Here is a 20,113-nt window from a genome sequence, read left to right as displayed (position 1 = left end):
ATATATCGTTTTCTGCGCTGAACGTGTTGCGTGCTGCATACATGTTGATATGTGTGTATGTAGCTCCGTTTGTAGCTTACTAGCATATGTTATATACCCAACGCTGTAGCCTATATATATAAGATAGAGGATCAGCTGAATATCGCAGTTTTGCCAACTTGGCCGCGGGAAAAATTAGCGCACAAATTCGTATCGTTTCGCGAGTAAAGTTGACACGAAAATTTTTATGTATTTTTGTTATTGTTTCAAGGACAACTGGGCGATTTAAAAGAGTGGCTTACTCCGTTGGTACGATTTTCAATGAAATAACATGTTAACGTTAATGTAAACGTTACGACGCATGTTTGATAAAACCGCGAAATCTTACACGGTAATCGCTAAAAAATTACATACGAGCTATTTATGTAATTTTCAACAATTCGCGTTTATCTATTTATTCGGAAAATTATTCAATGCATAAAAATGTATTTTTTCATTTTCAATTCATTTATGATAATTTTGTAGTACTTGTGATTAGATATAATTTCCAATGTCATTTTTTTAGCTTTTCATAGACAAGATGACGTCAAAATTATTAAAAAACAACAATGATCATCGTTCATAAGCTCATTCAATACAAGGATGAAGTGTCACTGACACACTGATGATTTTTTTCGAATGAGTAGTCAAAAAAAAAGTTTCTGCTAGATCAAATAGCATGTGCGCATGTATGAACGCTGAATCCTCAAATTGACTTATTTATTGTTGTACTTGTTACAGACCGGCCGTAAGAAAATTCAATAGTATCAACAATGCAAAGTTGTGAATGAATAATTTTTCGTAATTTTGTTTTGTTATCGTCAAGTTAATTGGAATCATGTGGGCGTCGTGGAAATCAGCATTCGCTGCGACTCCGTTCGTCGCTAAATCGCTGCTAAATGCCACTCCTAACCTTCTTCCACAGCAAACTCGGGTATGAATTAAGCTCATTGATCACTAAAATCACTTGGACACAAATGACATGACTTTAAATATTTTCAGACAACAATTATCTTGAAAAGGGTATATCCAATACGTTTACATAAAAAAGGATCTGGAGGGAGAAGATTGGAAAAAAAAGATTTCATATACAAAAGGGTTGATGGAGACAAAAAAAAGCAAGCACCTTTGAGTATTATATTGACTCAATATGTTGAAGGTGTTGGAGAGAAAGGAGACAAAGTGAATATGAAGAGACAAAAAGCCTATACACACTTCTTATTACCTGGATTGGCTGTTTATGCTTCTCCGGAAAATATGAAAAAATATTACATTGAACAAGATGATGAAAAAACCAATAGCTCATTGTATGCTCCCAATGCGGTAAAAGTATTGTCTAGATGTTGTTTGATTGTGAATCTGTCTGTAGATAATCCATGGACAATTGAAAAATGGCATATTAGAGCTAATTTTAGAAAAATGAATGTATTTGTCACTGACGATGCCATTACATTACCAGAGAAACCTATTTCTGGTCCAAATTTAGATTATGAAGGAAAAGAATTTTACATAACTCTAACGATAAACAAAACTGAAACTGTAAAGGTCAGATGCAAAATTCATCATGATACATTTATATATTCAAAAGAACTTCCACTTGTGCCTGAATATTGGAAAATACCAGGAAAAGCTATATTCGAAGAAGATCAAGAAATATTAGATTCGCTACCTAGACCCAAGTGGGAAGACACAATGACTGTTAAAGATTAAATTTGTTAATATTTTGTTAGGTTAATAAAGGAGAAAATTAATATAAAAAATTGTTATAAATCATTCTGTTAAATCAACTGAAAATGAAACTTCACTTTTTATGCTTGATATTTTAAAGAAATTGATATATACCTATGATAAGATTCAAAGTAGCATACACAACCACCCTCAACAGAATCAATAGTTCAGTTCAGTTCTAACTTCAGTATTCATGCAACAGCACCTTCTAGCATGTAGCAATTCAAAATTCCTATCCTTTCTTTCGTATTTTACTTAAATTATTGTTTATTAATTTCTAAATTTTACTTCAAAATTACCATGGACAAAGAATTTTTCGTGTGGGATGAAGTCACTGAAGGAATAGCAATATCAGGGTGAGTAATTTACATTAACTACTTTTCAATGATATGTAATTGTTATTTCGGCTTCTCGATATTATTGCAGAATCGACTCTAACGACGAGATAAAGTATAAGGGTAAAAGAAAACGTGTAAAAGCCGCAGATTCTAGTAGCACTGGTACTAACAGGCACTTGGTCTTGGAATTTAAAGAAACCTTGAGTTTTTTTGAACAGGTTGGATTTTCGTGCTTTTTATTTGTTGACTTTAAAAAATACTTTCAAATGTTTCACATTTTGAATTTTGTTAAATCGTCGCGCGGCTTCTTTATATACATCCTGTACAAAAATTGCAAAAATTCACTTATCGAATTATTAATTTAAAAAATGCTCTGATTGATAGTATTACGAGCTCACTGCTTTGAACACGCGCAAGCACGCGTGAATAAATTCGATCGCGGGTGTAGCACACGGCGCGCGTGCAGGTGTATTACGAGTAAAGCGCCCGAAGCAATTCCAGCGGCCGACTTTTCGCACGATGTTGTACGAACTTGATAGTTGATCGATGAAAAGTTCATCGTGGCTCGGCGCCTCGCGAAGAGATACACTCATTATACAAGCTGCACACCACCCCCTGAGCTATGCACAGCTATTATCGCACTTCCCGTGTAACGTAATTCGCACCTTCGATTGTACACCCGCACACGGTCATAATTTACGAATATGCCTTTCAATGACCTAGGACGTTGATAATTGAATTTCTTCTTTCTTTTTTTTTTCTGGAAATAATTTTTACGCGAGTCGTACAGCTGAGGCTCTTGAGCGGTATTCGCGACGAGCTTTTGACTGACATTCAACCGCTTCGTGCTCGGGGTTTATTAATTTGATATGTTTGATCTACTTTTCAATGTTAGATTTTGACATTAAAATACGCTACTCGCATGCGAGTTTTCGCGTGTGTCTGGATAATAGACTTCTTTCTTTCCAAACTTTTCTACGAGTTTACTTAGAAATTACGCTACGCTTGTAGAAAAAAAATATTCGAGCCGCCGCACCAAGTCGAATTTACCGATCCCAAAAATGCAAATCATGTTTCGTATATATGCCTAGTCGAAATTTCGGCTCCACTATCGTCGTCAAGTGTCGAAAAACAGCGCCAACGATGTGGTGCTCCTGCAAGACATCAAAGACATCGTGCTCTATCTTCTCAACACCGCCATCACGATCGAACTCGTCGAGTTTCTGCACCTGGCGATCGTCGATCGCTTCTTGCGCGCCCTCATACTCTACTTCCAGGATTACATCGTCACGTGGAAGGAGCTGGGCGAGCGACGCGCGGCCACGGCCAAGAGAGCCCCGAATCCGCTGGCCGGCGGGGCTCGCCTCGACAGGTCCAACGAGATGACGGCTCTGCGGTGCTGCCTGGCCCGAGAGTACGCGGACATTTTGACGGCTTGCCAGAGGGAGGCGCGAAGGTATCATCACGTCGGAGCCGGCAAGATTCAGTTCGTTCAGAGCAAGGGCGCCAAAGACCTGAGGATTTTCGAGGGAACGATGCAGATCGCGCACAGAATCGTTTGGATAGCCTTGGGGCGAAAGCACAAAAAATTAATCGGTATTCGTAAATTTTTTCTGTACGCAATTCGACGACGAAGAATTTAACGAAGGGATAAAATCTTAATGATTCTCGTTAGAACTGGAATTGGATCGGCTATTTCGGACAGAAGCCTTCAACTCGGCTAAAAGACGCTTCGAACGAAGCGGAGAAGCAAAGGAACTACTCGTGCCCGTCGATGAACAATGGATACTGTACGGACCACAATTGCCAGAGCGTCAAAAAATCCTGAGGAATTCACCTATGCCTTGGGAGCTTCTCAATACTGATTGCGACCATCGTTTCCTGTCACTTGGTAGATTGCATTTGATTTTCAATCACTGTTGATATTTTTCCGCAAACAATCGCATACACGTCTCTTGGGTTTTTCTTTTCTTTTTTTTCACCTCATCAAGGTTTGACCAGCGAAAAGTCGCAAGACCCACGAGTCGTTTACCTCGAGAACGCGATACTCGCCAACGAAGCCGACCTGGCCGCGTTGGACATCAAAGTCGGCATTCTCGGCATGCCGAGGGCAGATTTCGACCTGTTGCTCATACCAGTCGCCGGCGACGACGATCAGCAGCAGACAACCGTTCAGAAAGACGATGACGATCAATCGATCGCCCAAACCGAGGTGACAATTTTACATTTTACATTTAATTTTCATGTACTCACATATCGATCGATTTTTTTTTTGTTATTTATTTTTTGCAATTACTGCATCACCTTACTTACACATTATTAAACTTATGACATAATCGATATTTTACAAATTATTTTACAATTTTTTTTCTTCTTTAAACCTGCAATGTACAATGTGTTACATTATCCTAGTCATCTACTACGATTTATTGAATAAATATATGTATAAATGGTTATCATCTAAGTTTTTGTTTTGCATATTATACAACAACAGCTAACTCACACGTGTGTCTGCGCATTATAATTAATATATATCGCATGTAAAAAGCCACCTACGATTGCTCAAAGATTATAATGTGTATATATAAAGCCTTACTCGCTACAACTTATACATATACTTATTTATATTGTTTAATTATTATAATGTAACTATGTCATATTCTACGCGATTATATACAACTCATATTATAAGCGCTGCAAGGAGGGTGATATGATGAGTGCAACCAAAAATTCTAAGCAATGACTAAAGATTTTTCACAGCTAACTGAACGATCGAACGGATTATTTTTCTCCCCAAATATAATGCTCCTTTCATCATTTTTTTTTCTTTTTCAGTATAAAATATTCATTTGAATATTCACGACGACAATTACAAAATGCTTATATTATTTCAAAAATATAGAATTATCATCCATATTATAATAAATTGGTAATTTTTCTGTCTACTTATACTCCGCTACCACAGGGAGCCGATGACTACGAGACACTGTTGCCGGCAAGCGGAACAGATTTAGAATTATCCAAGCCATTCTCATCGAAGAGAACGCGAGCCTACATTTGTAACGAAAAATTACGCGCGGAGAGCCGCAAAAAGTGGGTTTTGCGAGAAAAAAAGCGAGCCATCGCAAAAAACACCGATGATTCTCAATCCATGCCTGCGACGCTAAGTAGAAATGATGCTTGATTTCGACAAATCACCGTCAATAATTAAAAAGCAAGCGTTAAATTAAGTATGTGAATTGGAAAATTATAGAGTAAATAACATTAAATGTGAAATGACGAAATTGTTTAAGCGACAAATAACCATGTATATCGTGTCAAATAAACAACTTAATCATACAAAAAATTATAAATAATTAAGAGTGAAATACTGATTACGACAATCAAACAGAATCTCTAATAGTATATGCAAGTTTCTTGGTCGATTTAATGCATAGATATGAAAGAAAAAATAAAAAAATAATATTATCTATTAAGCCTGAGGGTGTAGAAAATTTTAAAGCACAAAGCACTAATCTAAAAGAGAAATTCAATGTAAAAAATATAACGCTATTTTCCATGTACATATGCGATTGATCATATGTGTACAGCCTATATCTATTTACTAACGCGAACGAGAGACAAAAACAAAATAAAATGTTCTCTTAATCGTAAAGATATTTCACACGCGTTTATTAACGATATCTGCCGTTTTGACTGGTTTATATCAAAAGCATTGAATACATAAAAATGAATTTTTTTTCTTTCGAAAAAGTGATCAAACTAGCGATGTACAATATTCTACCTTTTAATTCTGAAACCCCCAATATGGGGAAATATATCTACTTTTTGCATTTGAATGTATCTGTTTTCTTTTTTTACAAACAGTGTTTATCATATATTTTGTTACTTAAAAGCGTGAATTTTTAAAGTTATTTGCTTCGTAAATCAGTCTCGACTTATTTTTCTGTACATTTATCTGCGAATTTTCGGAAACCGGATCGCATTTTACAAATTGTTCTTTCAAAGCGAACATAATGATATATATATTTCAAATCTTATAATAAGATTTGCGACTTTTTTTTAAGACCCGTAAAAGATCGATGCAAACTTTACATATAATCATTTATTCGTAATAACATTAGTGTATGTTTTGTTCTGATACAAATGATATTTATGTAGATTACTGATTTATCTGAATTTATCATGCAAACTTGAAACGAAATTGATTCATGAAAATAAAACAGAATTCCGAAAGCTTACTGTATGTTAAAAATTTTTCAATTTTTAAACAGAATCTTTATCGTTTTTTCTTAAAAATTCATAAATTCGGAAAATAATATTCGACTCTTGGACAGCGTTTCTCTAAATATACATCGAACATATTACAAATGATAAAATACGAGTCAATGAACCATTATTATTACGCATATCGCATACGTAATTATACACGCAATAGTTCAAGTTGATTAATATTTATCATTCTCACTTTTTAGGGAAAAATTCATTTTTTTATCTTACTCGCTAAATTCTATAAGTTAATTTGATGAAAAAAATTAATTCATTATTTTCTTAGTAAATGAGAATATACATAAGAAATATATGTATTTAATATCCCTAAATCGCAACTTTTATCATTAAGTGATACATTGTTATAATGTTTTTTCAAGTTCAATTTATACATTTGGATCATTCAACTTTTCAAAGTCATTTTTCATGTTTCTAATACCTGTTTGTATTTAGAATAAGCGCATGTGAGTTTTAACTGTATAATTTTCGTAAACGGGTCTTCACGCGATTGGCAAATAAACTAGTGTTTTGCATTTAATCATTATGTATTATTACGAATCCCTTTAAAGTACCAAAATTCCATTCACACATAGTATACAAAACATTCCTAATGTACATGATGATCAAACATTCAAATCAGTTATAGACAAAAAAATATTATGTTAAAGCTATGTTAATGTATTTGTATAACAAGATTCGAAACCTACTTAATGATTTTTTTTATGTTAAAATTATAATCACCTACATTTAGACAACGACAAACACACTCGCTTTGTTTTTTGTAAGGTAAGCGCACATCTATGTGCAGTAAATCAAATTAATAAATTTGTTCATTGTTAAACTCAAAGTAAGTGATTAATAGCACTTCTATACAATTTATGATGAATATTTTGTAAAAAAAAAAAATATTACCACACATTCATGAAAACTTTGGCTGCCTATACTATAAATCGCTTCTATTCGATATGAAAAATCATACATATATATTTAATGAATATATATTTTTTAAATAATAAAATCGCTGAATAGTGCTTAAATAAAAAATTACGAGGACGAGGGCTATGAGGCCATGTCTGACATGAGCTGAGCCAATAGAGATGGTTCAAGAAGTCCATGTGTTGTACCCATACGTTCAAGATTTCTTACATCTTTTTCAAATGCTTCGACTAAAGCTTCTTCTTCTTCTCGAGATGGTTCGAATTCACCATTTCTGGTTTCTAAACAGATATATGAAACAATTGTAAATGGCGTCGATGCCAGGCGAACAACAATTTGTTGGCCTAACAGTACCGAGATTTTTTATCAATTTACAATTTTCAGCACAAAGAATGAATAATTGAACTTTCAATATCTGAAAAATAAACGAATCAGAGAAATCAATATAAAACTAAGAATTGAATTAATTGAACGAATTATCATCGGCCTCGACACAATGTTCAAGCCAACAAAAAATGTTTCGATCGTCAACTTACCAATAAAAAGATCGTTGAAAGCATCCGGGGGCAAATTAATGAGAGCATTTTCGAATTCGTGCTCCGTCGCGTGGTCCAGCGACGCAAAAACTTCGTTAGTCAGACCCAATGTGCCGATATCAAGTGCTAAACTGTTCAAATTGTTTATTTGGTTGTTCGGCATGATCGCTGGATTGTAGCCAACGTTGAGATTGTTCAATGTCTTTTGATCAACTATTTCATTGCCGGTTATCAGCGAGTTCACAAAGTGATTCTCATCGGCCAGAAGATTAGCCGGTACTGTGTCTGGTATGGGTTCCAAAATCGGCGGAACAACGAGATCCGGCGGCGGTAGCAGAACTTGCGGTTGTGCCTGTTGTTGATGCTGTGGTGGTTGCGGTTGTTGCAGTTGTTGTGGTTGCTGCTGTGGTAGTTGCTGTTGCTGCTGTTGTTGCTGCTGCTGTGGATGTTGAAGCTGCTGTTGCTGTTGCGGCTGCAGTGCCTGCTGTGGTGGCTGCTGCTGCTGCTGTTGCTGTTGCTGCTGCAGCTGCTGTGGAGGTGTCGGTGGAAGCGGCGTTGGCTCGGGTGGCTCGTGGCTCGTTGTGACATTGAATACCTCCACCTTATCTCGCGACGGTGGCCTCTTCTTTTTCTTTGGTCTCGATTTCACCTTGGTCGGTTTGATGGGCGCCACTGACGGAGCTGTTGGCACTGCCGCTGCCACTGCCGGTACCAGGGCGTTGTTGCAAATGTTTTTGCCTACGCTACCGCTGCCCACCGGCATGCAAACACTGTTCGTCGGCGTCACCGGTATCACCGGGGGCGGTGTGGGCTTTTTGCTGCGCGGCTTCTTCGGTTTCGACTCCTGCGCTCTGCGATGATAGTTGTCCCTCTTGCGAGCGTGCTCGAGGCAGAGCGGCAATTCGTGGGCGACGTCGAACACCGGCACGCAGCACTGGGTGTTGTCGCTGAACTTGGCCGTGCAATGCTCGAACAGTCGCTGCTCGGGATTCAGCATTATGTGTTTCGCGCAGTGCCGCGTGCACGGGAGCGACGTGAGATTGCAATCCGTCACGCTGCAAGTGGTACCGACGATCGCGGGTCCGGTATTTTCCGCGTTCCTCTTCTTGCTCGGCGAGCCGTTCAATATCCGACCTGACGTTGTTGGATCTAGTGCCGCTGCCTTCGTTAACGACTCCATATTTTTTCGCAAAATTTCCGTGTACAATTTGTCGTCCACCTGCAACTGCTGAAGTTTCCTCTGCAACTGGGCGCGTGTGAGAGATAAGCGAGCCGATCTCGATAAAGTCGTATCCGGTTCGTTCGAATACCAATGCCGTTGACAGACGTATACTTCGTCGCCGCTCGATTCGCTGTCCGATATTTCATCGCCGGCTTTTGAATAATATGACAAATCATGATCGCGGCTTTTGCGTTTTTCCTTTAATTGCTCCAACTCTTTCAGGTACTTCTTTCTTTGCTGTAGCGCGAGTAATTTGTCTGAATGCGACTTTACAGAATTGCTATTGACTTCTGTTAGTGTGTTAGCATTAAAACAATTACTGAGCGAAGACTCAGCTTTGATCTTTGTTTTAAAACATTTTCCTTTTGACTTATGTCTATTTATCGTATTACTAGGTGTTTTGGAGTTTTTAGGAGCTATCAACTTTATGTTTTTTCCACCTGGTGCCACGTAAGGCTCTGTGTCATTGAATATGTAAGGATCTATTCCATTTGGAGTTTCATTATTCAACAAAACGTTGAATCTATCTGCAAATTTAGACTTATTGTCCATGTTTGACTGTTTTGAGTTCAAGATCTTCATTGTTAAATAAGTCACTCGCTATGAGCAATAACTGCATAATCATAAAAATAATTTTGGAACCACTTCCAATAAATTGATATCAGACTTGTATTACAGGCAGTTGCACAGACTCATCCTTATGCATTTAAAAGCGTATTAGTATATATTGCATTACTTTGGTAAAGGCTAATGAAAATATTATAGTATCAACGTACGTGTATGACAACGTCAACAATACATTTTGACATTAGAAGATGCTTTACAATACCTAGTATTCCATGATCATAATTATTGAACATTGATTTCGACAATGTTATCTAATTAAAACTACTCAAATAAGTATGTACATGAATATTTTGTATGTTGTTTAGCATACTTTCCAAACACTAGATCTCAAACCATTGGAAAAGATCTTTATCAACTATTAATCATTGATCATAATGTCCTTATCCTAGAAATAAGAAAGAGAATTAGTTGAAAAGAACCATGATCGACCTCCAGCATCGTTTTATCAGGCAAAGTGCATCTCACAAAACGATCCCTCTTACCAATTATCATTAGCCTAGAGGCTCGTGCACTAAGTTCGATTCTAGACACTTCACGAGCGATGCCGCGGCATGTCAATGAAAAAAACAATAACAGCGACTCGAAGCACTTGTCATCAATCAACAATCGCACTCGCAGCTTGGCCAGAATCGAGTTGAAGTACGACGAGAAACTAAAATAACAACGAGCGCACGATCGAGCGTTGCAGGTTATGTTGTGCGCTCAGCCACAGAGAGTTGATTTTTTTTTGACAACTGTTTCTCGCGAGGAACTGCGCCGTTCTTCGCTCGGGGCCTCGTCGCGCGTCGAGGAACTAATCACTAAAAGCTTCTTCGAGGAACTTGACCGTTGATAAGCACACCCGAGGTTATTATCAAACGACGGATGAAAGCAATAATCATTTGCCTCGGACTCAAGCAAACAATATATAACACTATAATATACACATATAATAGTCACAGAAGCGCAGCAGTAGCCTTCAGTGTTTCTCGCGTTTGTGTATTATAAGCTATAACTATATATATCGATGTGTGTATACATATAGCTATAGGCGAAATCTGCGCGAAAGCGAGTGTGTGCGTATTGCGCGCGATCGTCCGTCCTTGTCTCGCCCACGCAGACTCGGATCGCAGACTACTGCGAGTATGTACGAGCGTTAGCTGCATTGAGACGGCGCATCATAAACATCGAGCGCCAGATATATATATATATATCTGTATACATTTGTTGCATTGGTGTGTTCGTAGCGTACGAATACGTTCACGCATACATACGTGTTGACCGTTAAGCATCTTTCAGGCGTCGTTTTGCAGCTTTCCAATGATATTGCTGACACACACGTCATTGTCAACAATAATATTTTGGGAAAAACGCGATACGAGTTACGTTAAAATCGTTTACTCATGAGTGCGAGATTAGTAAATTTTTGACGTTTCCCGATATCGTTGAAATGATATCATTGAGAGGTAAATGATAAATCGGTAGTTAGCTATAAAAAGTTACATTTTTTATTTTTCATTTTTAAACTTTTGATCAAGCAGCATGATTGACCCAAAATTACATTTTTAAATTTCAAATACGTAGATATCGCAACACATATACATAGTCAAACGCGTGAATATATTGATAATTACTTGTCGTTCGCTTTTAAAAACAAAATCCGTACAAATTTATTGAAATATGAAGGAAATTTTGCATTTCACTTGCGCATTATTGCTCAAATCACGCTAATAATGATAATCGTTTACGCACTTGGTTTTAAATATTGGATCAATCTGATTGATACGATCATCACTTCCGTATTCTTCAAAAAATTGAGTAAACTTGTTAAATATTATTAAAAAAAAATTATTAAAATTTCTAATAAAATTTTATTTGTCATACGATAGTCGGAGAGATCAAAAAAGAAAATTATGTTCGACACTTTTTTAAATTAAAAATGTTGAAAAGATATCTCCAAGCGATTAACTTATCATAAATATTTATATGATAAGTATGTGTGTATAATCAGAATAATAACTTTTTGAGCAATGAAAGAGTTCACAAAGGCCAAAAGTTTAAAAAGATATGCAAATTATTTGACTTTATAAAATTATAAGTTGTGTCTTATTAAAAATGTTTTTAGCAAAAACATATAGTCTTTTTTAGATCTTTGCGCTCATTTTACATGATTTTAAGTTGACTCTCTTTATCGACTGCAGAATATTCTCAAGTAAATTAGATACGATAGATGTCGTTGAAGGTATTTCTCTTCCTATTAAAGAAAATGTCTTTAAATTACTAGTAAAAATATTTTGAAATTATTGATAAAAAAAATGTTACCATCAATACTGAATCAAAGCATTAGGAATTTGTAAGTGCTTATTGACCGTTTTATTATCTAATTTCTGTTCTTTAGAAAAAAAACAATGCAAAATCTTAGTTGAAATATTATTTTTTTGAAAGGATAATTATTTCAATTCAAACAAGATGGTATTTTGCTGAGATCATTCATTTTATTTACAATAATTTTTAAAAAAATATTCATACTTGTTCGTAGATTTACATTTTTAATGAACAAGACGTTTCAATCAGTAATTTTTTTTATTAGACACACACACAATTACAATTTATTTTATATAATTCACTATATAAGAGCACACAAAATATTAATTGTTTATTATAAATAAAATGTTTGTAAGATTATTTTGTTCACACAATATTTTTCACAAATTTAATGTATATAAAGTATTCAATTGAGTCGTAGGAATATTTAATTTTCTCAACTATATCCCCAACAACCTAAATGAAAAAGTGAATGAAAAAATATTTAACACTATTCGTACTTTAGCATGCTAATTAAACTTAATAACTAAGGTCTCATGGATCGAGATCATTTGTTTTACTAAGCTGTTCAAAATTTGAAAGATTATGTTTTACCTTATGTACAATAGAATTTTTTAAAAGCATTTTTTAAAATAAATATTTTTATGAACGAACTTTTCAAACACAATTATCCATGAGCTTCAATGACTAGAGTACACTCTAACTTATTTATCTTCATTTCTTCCCAACTTTATTTTTCTATATACTATTGAAATGACTTTATTGAACTTTTACTATTCAAATGACTATTCTAACATTATTAAACAAAGTTATTTAAACTTAATTAGATATTGTCAAACACATCTTATTTGATAATTAATGATAATGATTATAATGAATAATAATTTACTAATTATTCATTACCTAGATAGAGCTTCAAAAATGTTTTAGATGACCTTACAAATGGAAAGTTGTACTTATTCATTTATTTATTGATTTTTTTAAATACCTTTGATTTTAGGTAATTTTGAAAAATCAAAGAATTAGATGAATCATGTAAGATATCAGAAAAAATTAACAAATTAAATAGAATTCATTACGAAATAAAGTAGAATTTTGCCAACTTTTTTTTAGGACGTATAATTGCTTTTTTATAGTAATTTAGAGAATTTTCTTATGTATTTTTGCTGTTTTAACTTTTTTTTCTTCGAGACAAATATTAAAGATTATTCAAACCATTTAGGTAATTGATAATTCTTTCAAGATATTTATAAACTTATTTTTCAATCGAAAGAAAATAGGTACGTTCTTTTTACGTTGTGAACAGTCATTCAAAAGTTTTGAGAAGCAATACCTTGTTTCAAATTTTGAGTGTTCCCCTAGAGTAGAGTGTAATAGTTAAAAATAACTATTACAGAAAATTATTACTATGACTTTCTGACTATGTGGTATCGACTAGATTAAGCTGCTGTTTTGATGGACTTTTAAACATAATTGACTAGGAATGACTAGAAATCACTGGTTTATGACTAGAAAGTACCGATCAATATTAGAAATAAATATAAAAAATATAAATATAATATATTTCTGCTCTAGGCCACGAAAAAAAGAAAAGAACTAGAGTACGTGTAAATAGCACGTGCACTGTGGTTTTCTTTAGTCGTTGTCTAGGTGTTTGAGTGATTTTTGGTGTATTCTCCAGTTAAAAGTAACAATTTTCTTAAGCTGCAGCCCGGAAAATATCTACTTTTAGCTGGGGTTAAAAAAATTCTTAGTCGACAAATATCGAATTTTGAATTAATTTTTTGTCTACTGATTATGCATGGTTCACTGGCTCAATCGTCCCTGACTAGATACGACAATGATATGTTTTGTATTCGTAGTAACTTAAAATAACACTGTGTGGCTAACATGAAAAAGTATATGAATTAACTTGACTAGTGAATTAAATAAATATAATAAATTTAACTTAATGTAATCATCGTAGAAATCTTTTGTACATTATATGAACGATTCAAATGAAATGAAACGTTTATTTTTAATTTGGCTTTAAATCTGTATGGCAGCAATATTCACGGTAAGTGTCAGCTAATGCTATGAACTTAGAGTGATAATTATTTTGCATTTTATTAATCTTATAAGACCCCAGTACTTTAAACTATTTTTTTTATATTTCATATGTATTATAATTCTTTTTTCAAAAAACAGTTTTTTTTTATTCTGTTATGTTATGGATGAATGATAAGTATATGGCGTCTCGATTGTTTTTCAATGTTACCAGAAGACATGATTTAAATTGATTGCATACAATATGTGGCCTGCTTTTGAGCATTCAAATAAAAAATGCATCGAAAAATTAAAGTTAAAATAAACCTACGATACAAAGAGGGGCATATTATTTTTGAATAATTTTCAGATTATTTAAAAAAGTGATACAATTTTTGAATTTAATTTTGTAATTGCTAGTAAAAACAAGTTAAAAAAGTTGAGATATGTGACAAATATGGTATATAAGTAAATATAAGCAAATCCAAAATGTTTTTAGAATTCAAGGGCATACAGAATTGAACTCAAACAATTGTACCTGTGCATATGCAGTTATATTAGACGTTATTTATTATATATATCTTAAAAAAATATGCATGACTAGAAATTATCGTTGTACTCAACTCAGGCTCAATAAATAAAATAGCATAAAATTTACGCAATAATATCGTCTGACGAAGGCGTGAAATTTCGTAAATTAAGTTATCTTTGTATTCAAATAGAAGTTCTATTATGAGATCATTTTTGGTATAAAACTCACCAGATACAAATCTAAGTTATCAGCTAAGTTACTAAAATTATATCAGCAATATTTCTGGATTTTGATTATTCCTCGTGAGTAAAAATTGAATTCAACTTTCCTTTTTGAAGTTGACTGTCTTGGAAATTCCAATTACATATAGTCCTTAAGGAGTGTAGGTGAAAGTACTAAACGAAGAAAAATATTTTATAAAAATTTATTGAAAACATTCATGCTCGAGTTATCTAAGTCGTAAATTTGAATGCTAATAGTGAATGCTAATACTTCAGGTTGCATACAAAACAAAATTAAAAGAAATATAAAAATATAAAATTTATCTTAATTAAAAATAACAAAAAATCAACAATACAATATAAAATAAATTTAAAAAATACAACAATACAATGTAAAATAAATTTAAGAAATACAACAAAATAAAATATGGACTAGACAAAATAAAAATAGACTAGAAAAGAAAAAAAAATAACACAAAATCAACAATACAATATAAAATAAAATTAAAAAATACAACAATACAATATAAAATAAATTTAAAAAATACAACAAAATAAAATATGGACTAGACAAAATAAAAATAGATTAGAAAAGAAAAAAAAACAAAAAATCAACAATACAATATAAAATAAATTTAAAAATTAAAACAAAATAAAATATTTAAAAATAAAACATTTAAAAATAAAATATTCAAAAATAAAGTTGATTAAAAAAATAAAAAAATAATGAATTTCATGACTCGTGGACTAGAAAAGTAAAAAAAAATAACAAAAAATCAACAATACAATATAAAATAAATTTAAAAAATACAACAAAATAAAATATGGACTAGACAAAATAAAAATAGACTAGAGCAGCAAAAAAAACAAAAAATCAACAATACAATATAAAATAAATTTAAAAATTAAAACAAAATAAAATATTTAAAAATAAAACATTTAAAAATAAAATATTCAAAAATAAAGTTGATTAAAAAAATAAAAAAATAATGAATTTCATGACTCGGTGACTAGAAAAGTAAATAAAAATAACGAAAAATCAACAATACAATATAAAATAAATTTAAAAAATACAACAAAATAAAATATGGACTAGACAAAATAAAAATAGACTAGAAAAGAAAACAAAACAAAAAATCAACAATACAATATAAAATAAATTTAAAAATTAAAACAAAATAAAATATTTAAAAATAAAACATTTAAAAATAAAATATTCAAAAATAAAGTTGATTAAAAAAATTAAAAAATAATGAATTTCATGACTCATGGACAAGAAAAGTAAAAAAAAATAACAAAAAATCAACAATACAATATAAAATAAATTTAAAAAATACAACAAAATAAAATATGAACTAGACAAAATAAAAATGGACTAGAAAAGAAAAAAAAATAACAAAGAATCAATAATACAATATAAAATAAATTTAAAAAATACAACCAAATAAAATATGGACTAGAATAAAAAATGGACTAGACAAAATGGACTAGAATAAAAAATGGACTAGACAAAATGGACTAGAAAAGTAAAAAAAAGAATTGTTTTGAACTACTTAAGTATTCTTCAACTTCAACATAAAAGTGCGAACCTTTGGCTTAGATGCGCACTAAAGAGAGCGATCTCCGGTTCTCCGGGATCAGAGAATTTACAGTCCCTTGCTTCGTGTGTCTCGTGGTCGACTCGGAAGCTGATACCGAAGCTCGCGTACGATGAGATGCCGATTTTTTGGCTGCCATTGGTGCGTTTGCTACTGTTTCATTGGTGTTTCGTCGTAAAATCGTAATTTCGTATCAAATCTACCATTTGTTTATCAAGTCTACGCTGGTTGACGTAAACCGATCTAACAATCGTAGACGAAATTCGATACTTCGACTCAAAGATGTGAGAGAGCAAAACAATTCTAGCGATAATACTGTTTGGCGTAATCTATTATATGTGTTTTATTTGCTTCCTTCTTAAATATAAAAGTCAATCTCTTGAAGGTTTCAACCGCGCGCCATGCATGTAGACTGAACTGGATGAAGATATTCAGTCGACCTAAGCATACAATAACAATATCACACTTATGACGGCACTTTTAATTGAAACGCACATTTTGTAGGATAAAAAGGTGTACTTACGCATACAAGGCACGATGTCCGCTACTCGATGGTGAACAATCTCCAAAATAAGTCGAGCGAGAATCCGTCCTTTCGCACCTTGACTAATAAATGCGTAGCGTCGAATACTGCTCGGCCTCGAGACGACTCCTTGAACCGATGGACGAACTAACAATTACACTGCCTTATGGACTATTTATAATATACAATATACTGGCTAATAATACTGTAGATCACAGACTAGTGGGGCACGAGTAAAGGCAAAGCGAGCTCCCTCACTGATGGTCGGAGGGAATTACAACGGGCGAAGTCGCTCCACGCCGCTCGACCATGACTCAATAGCCCGTGGAATGTAAATTAGTACAAGTATAAAATGACTAGTGAGTTCGATGGATCCGCGCGAGACCGCGGATCCCGATGGAACTGGGCTCTGCCAGGCGAGCCGGCACTTTTTATAACACGGAGAGAGAGAGCGCGCAGCAGCCAATTCCCCCCGTTCTGCATGCAAAACCGGCGGTGGTGGCGGCGGCTATACGCACAAGATACTATACCGTAGCAATATAGGTAGAGGGGAGAGAACTCCACCTTGCACTAGTGGTTTGCACGAGTCGGCGCTCCGTGCCCGGCAATCCCCTCCATGCCCCGCTATTATTAAGAGTGGAGGCCGCTCTGTAAAGTAAGCGCAGTTCTCGCTCCACCCACACGACGACTGGTCGAGTGGGGGGGGGGGGGGGGGGGGNGGGGGGGGGGCCGCCGCCGAACTTTGCTCGCGTCTCTTCTCCACTTTGCGGCGTTCGTGACTCCTTTTCTGGGTGATACACACGCGGCTCATGCCAGCCTAGACTACGCAGCTCGCGTTTGCCGATGCACACGGAGCGTTGATAATTCAAGTTAATTTGCAAAGTTGCTCTTTGGATGAACGCTCGAAGCTTTGCAATGTTGAAAGCGCGATTCAGGCGTTGGGCGTTCGAGTCAATAATTCATCTCTATGAGCACTTGGTGTGTACGCACGTATGCGCGGGCAGTTTTCCACGAGGCTTACCATTTTTCGATACGATTGCGTCATTAATAATTCACGCCGTGACAAAAATGCCCTCTTCTGACGTTCGTTCCAAAAAAATTACGTTGCACGGCTGAATGTTCGCACGAGGAAAGAAAGAACAGCAGAACGAGCTAGCGTAATTATAGCGCGTAAATATGTTGCTCGTACCTGCGCTAAGCCGTATTACGACGTAGTACCGTAGAGCTGGTGGTGCGGTCACTGTTAAATTGCAGGGTAGTTATAAACGCAGATCAAGCGAACGCGTACACACACGTAATGCATAATAACAGTTAATATATTATCATCGTTTATACATTTCGCTATTTGCCCGACGGTAAAAAATCCCTAGTTCGTGTGCGCGTATTACATACGCATACACTTATACCTTCGCGCAAATACACCCACCGACCAGCAGTAGCTTACACACGCTAAGAACTGTTATTTAATAGCTGTCTATTTAACATTTTGCATATGTGGCGAACGTCGAGGGGTTGCGTTTGCGTTTCATGATCTTTCGCGTCGTGTCTATCTGCATACACCTCGAATGTTTCCAGAAAAGTAGAATTATTTTATACGTAAATTCTCACGTAAAAATATGACACGCTACATCTGTTCACTTCTGAAACTTTTCTTTTAAGTCGTGAGCTGCTGTGAGTTGCTATAAATTGCAGCATTATGTAATGAAATCTTCGATCTTCATCGTGACCGGAAGTTGGTATCAAAGTTGGTGAAGAAGCGATTAATTTTAGAATTTTTAATTTTATACAAATGTATAAAATCAACTACTGATTCCTAATTAGTCTCTGGAGAATTAGTATTTTGAATCGGCGTTAAATTGCATTTAAATTAGGTGAGTAGGCCATCAAGTTTTAAGCTAAGCCATGCACTGTATACTAAAAACCTATTGATCAAATTCCATGAATTATATGTAATTATATTCTGTTTTTCACTGCTTCTGTCTACTTGCTGATCTCTTCAAGACTTTTCAAATGATTAAGTACTTGTTAATGAGATCTCTATCAGAGAAAATGACACGAGTTAATGACTAGTGAAATTTTGTTATTACCTCAATCAATCATTAGTGGTTTCTGGTAGTAACCCAAGTAATCTGACGAAATTTTCGTTCAGTATTGCTGCTAATACGTTCGGAAAAAGTTAATTATCACGTTACAGCATAACTATTTTTATAAAAAGTTTACGTAAAGATTATATGGGATAAGTATAAAATTAATCTCTCTTAAATGAACTATTTTTATGATAAAATATTTTATCCCAGGCAATAAAATTTTAAAAATCCTTGTCTGAGGGATTCATTCAAAATTACATGCTCTTTTTTCAAGTAAAGTCCTAATGATATAAGATTGTTAGCTTTGTTTTTTTTTTTGATAAATAAATTGCACTCTATGTGCAAAGTATACTCTAGAACGAGGTTTACAATACACGAATGTAACGTAAAAAATTATAAATAAACAGTTTAAGAAAATAATGATAACAAATAAGTACGTGCAAAAATACAATTATTGAATTTTTGTTCATTTTCACGTCGCAATATAATACTACATTTTTGATGACTCCATTAACAAGCCGGGTTATAGCTTGACATCTTTATCGAAAAGCAATAGAGTTCAATGTTTTTCGTAATCTGTTACCTGAATATTAGGGCGGAACGGAAAAACACTTGTGACGCCGATCGCTTTGTAATAGTATTTTATTGAAAGTTTAAGATGAAAAAAGGGAAAAGCCGCGAGCTGGGCGCGAACAAATGATGTCTTCAGGTGGCGCATGAAGCCTGAAGTTTGAAATTCGTAAAAACAATATCTTTATGCTTCAGTATGAAATCGTTGCCAAATTTCTCTGCACTGGATTGACCGATTGGGTTGAAAGTTTCAGGGCTTGTTTTACACGTTGAAAGGAGTTTCTCTGTAAAATTTTAGCCCTCTAGGTGCCTTAGAAGCAAAGATATAGTCATAGGAAGGTTGAAAAATTACGTTACATTAATTTTTTTTTTGTTCTTTTTTTATCTTCGCGCAGCTGTACGTTGCGTAATTTTGTTGCTATTAAGACGAACGAGTAACGAATTTCTTCGTCTTTTAAAGGCCTTTTCAACCGTATAAATTTGTATGGTGTTTTTAAAATTTTTACTAAAGTTACAGTATAAAACGTCCAACATTTTGTGTCGCGCTCGAAACTACATTTGTTTTTTTTTTCTGTTTCT

At 34.2% G+C, this 20,113-nt stretch overlaps 3 protein-coding genes across 3 annotated transcripts; 2 read left to right on the top strand and 1 right to left on the bottom strand.

Moving 5' to 3' along the window:
* The first annotated feature begins 182 nt into the window (after positions 1–182).
* LOC106653859 (39S ribosomal protein L9, mitochondrial) lies at positions 183–1,887 on the top strand. The gene is made up of 3 exons (XM_014373453.2): positions 183–288; positions 760–952; positions 1,021–1,887. Exons 2-3 carry the CDS (start codon positions 857–859, stop codon positions 1,726–1,728), a joined length of 804 nt encoding a protein of 267 aa, XP_014228939.1. The 5' UTR covers positions 183–288; positions 760–856; the 3' UTR covers positions 1,729–1,887.
* A 118-nt stretch (positions 1,888–2,005) lies between these two features.
* On the top strand, positions 2,006–6,561 carry LOC106653807. The gene is made up of 6 exons (XM_014373386.1): positions 2,006–2,102; positions 2,173–2,302; positions 3,176–3,680; positions 3,760–3,975; positions 4,076–4,296; positions 5,050–6,561. Exons 1-6 carry the CDS (start codon positions 2,047–2,049, stop codon positions 5,266–5,268), a joined length of 1,347 nt encoding a protein of 448 aa, XP_014228872.1. The 5' UTR covers positions 2,006–2,046; the 3' UTR covers positions 5,269–6,561.
* A 74-nt stretch (positions 6,562–6,635) lies between these two features.
* LOC106653808 (protein MLP1 homolog) lies at positions 6,636–10,665 on the bottom strand. The gene is made up of 4 exons (XM_023462639.1): positions 10,157–10,665; positions 8,284–10,059; positions 7,826–8,253; positions 6,636–7,570 (listed from the first exon to the last, which is right to left on the bottom strand). The coding sequence occupies exons 2-4, from the start codon at positions 9,627–9,629 to the stop codon at positions 7,413–7,415; spliced, it is 1,932 nt and encodes a 643-aa protein (XP_023318407.1). The 5' UTR covers positions 9,630–10,059; positions 10,157–10,665; the 3' UTR covers positions 6,636–7,412.
* Positions 10,666–20,113: the final 9,448 nt, after the last annotated feature.

Source organism: Trichogramma pretiosum, unplaced genomic scaffold (assembly GCF_000599845.2).
Source record: "Trichogramma pretiosum strain Unisexual culture from Peru unplaced genomic scaffold, Tpre_2.0 scaffold11, whole genome shotgun sequence".
Classification (NCBI taxonomy): Eukaryota; Metazoa; Arthropoda; class Insecta; order Hymenoptera; family Trichogrammatidae; genus Trichogramma; species Trichogramma pretiosum.
This window is presented reverse-complemented; position numbering and strand designations above follow the sequence as displayed.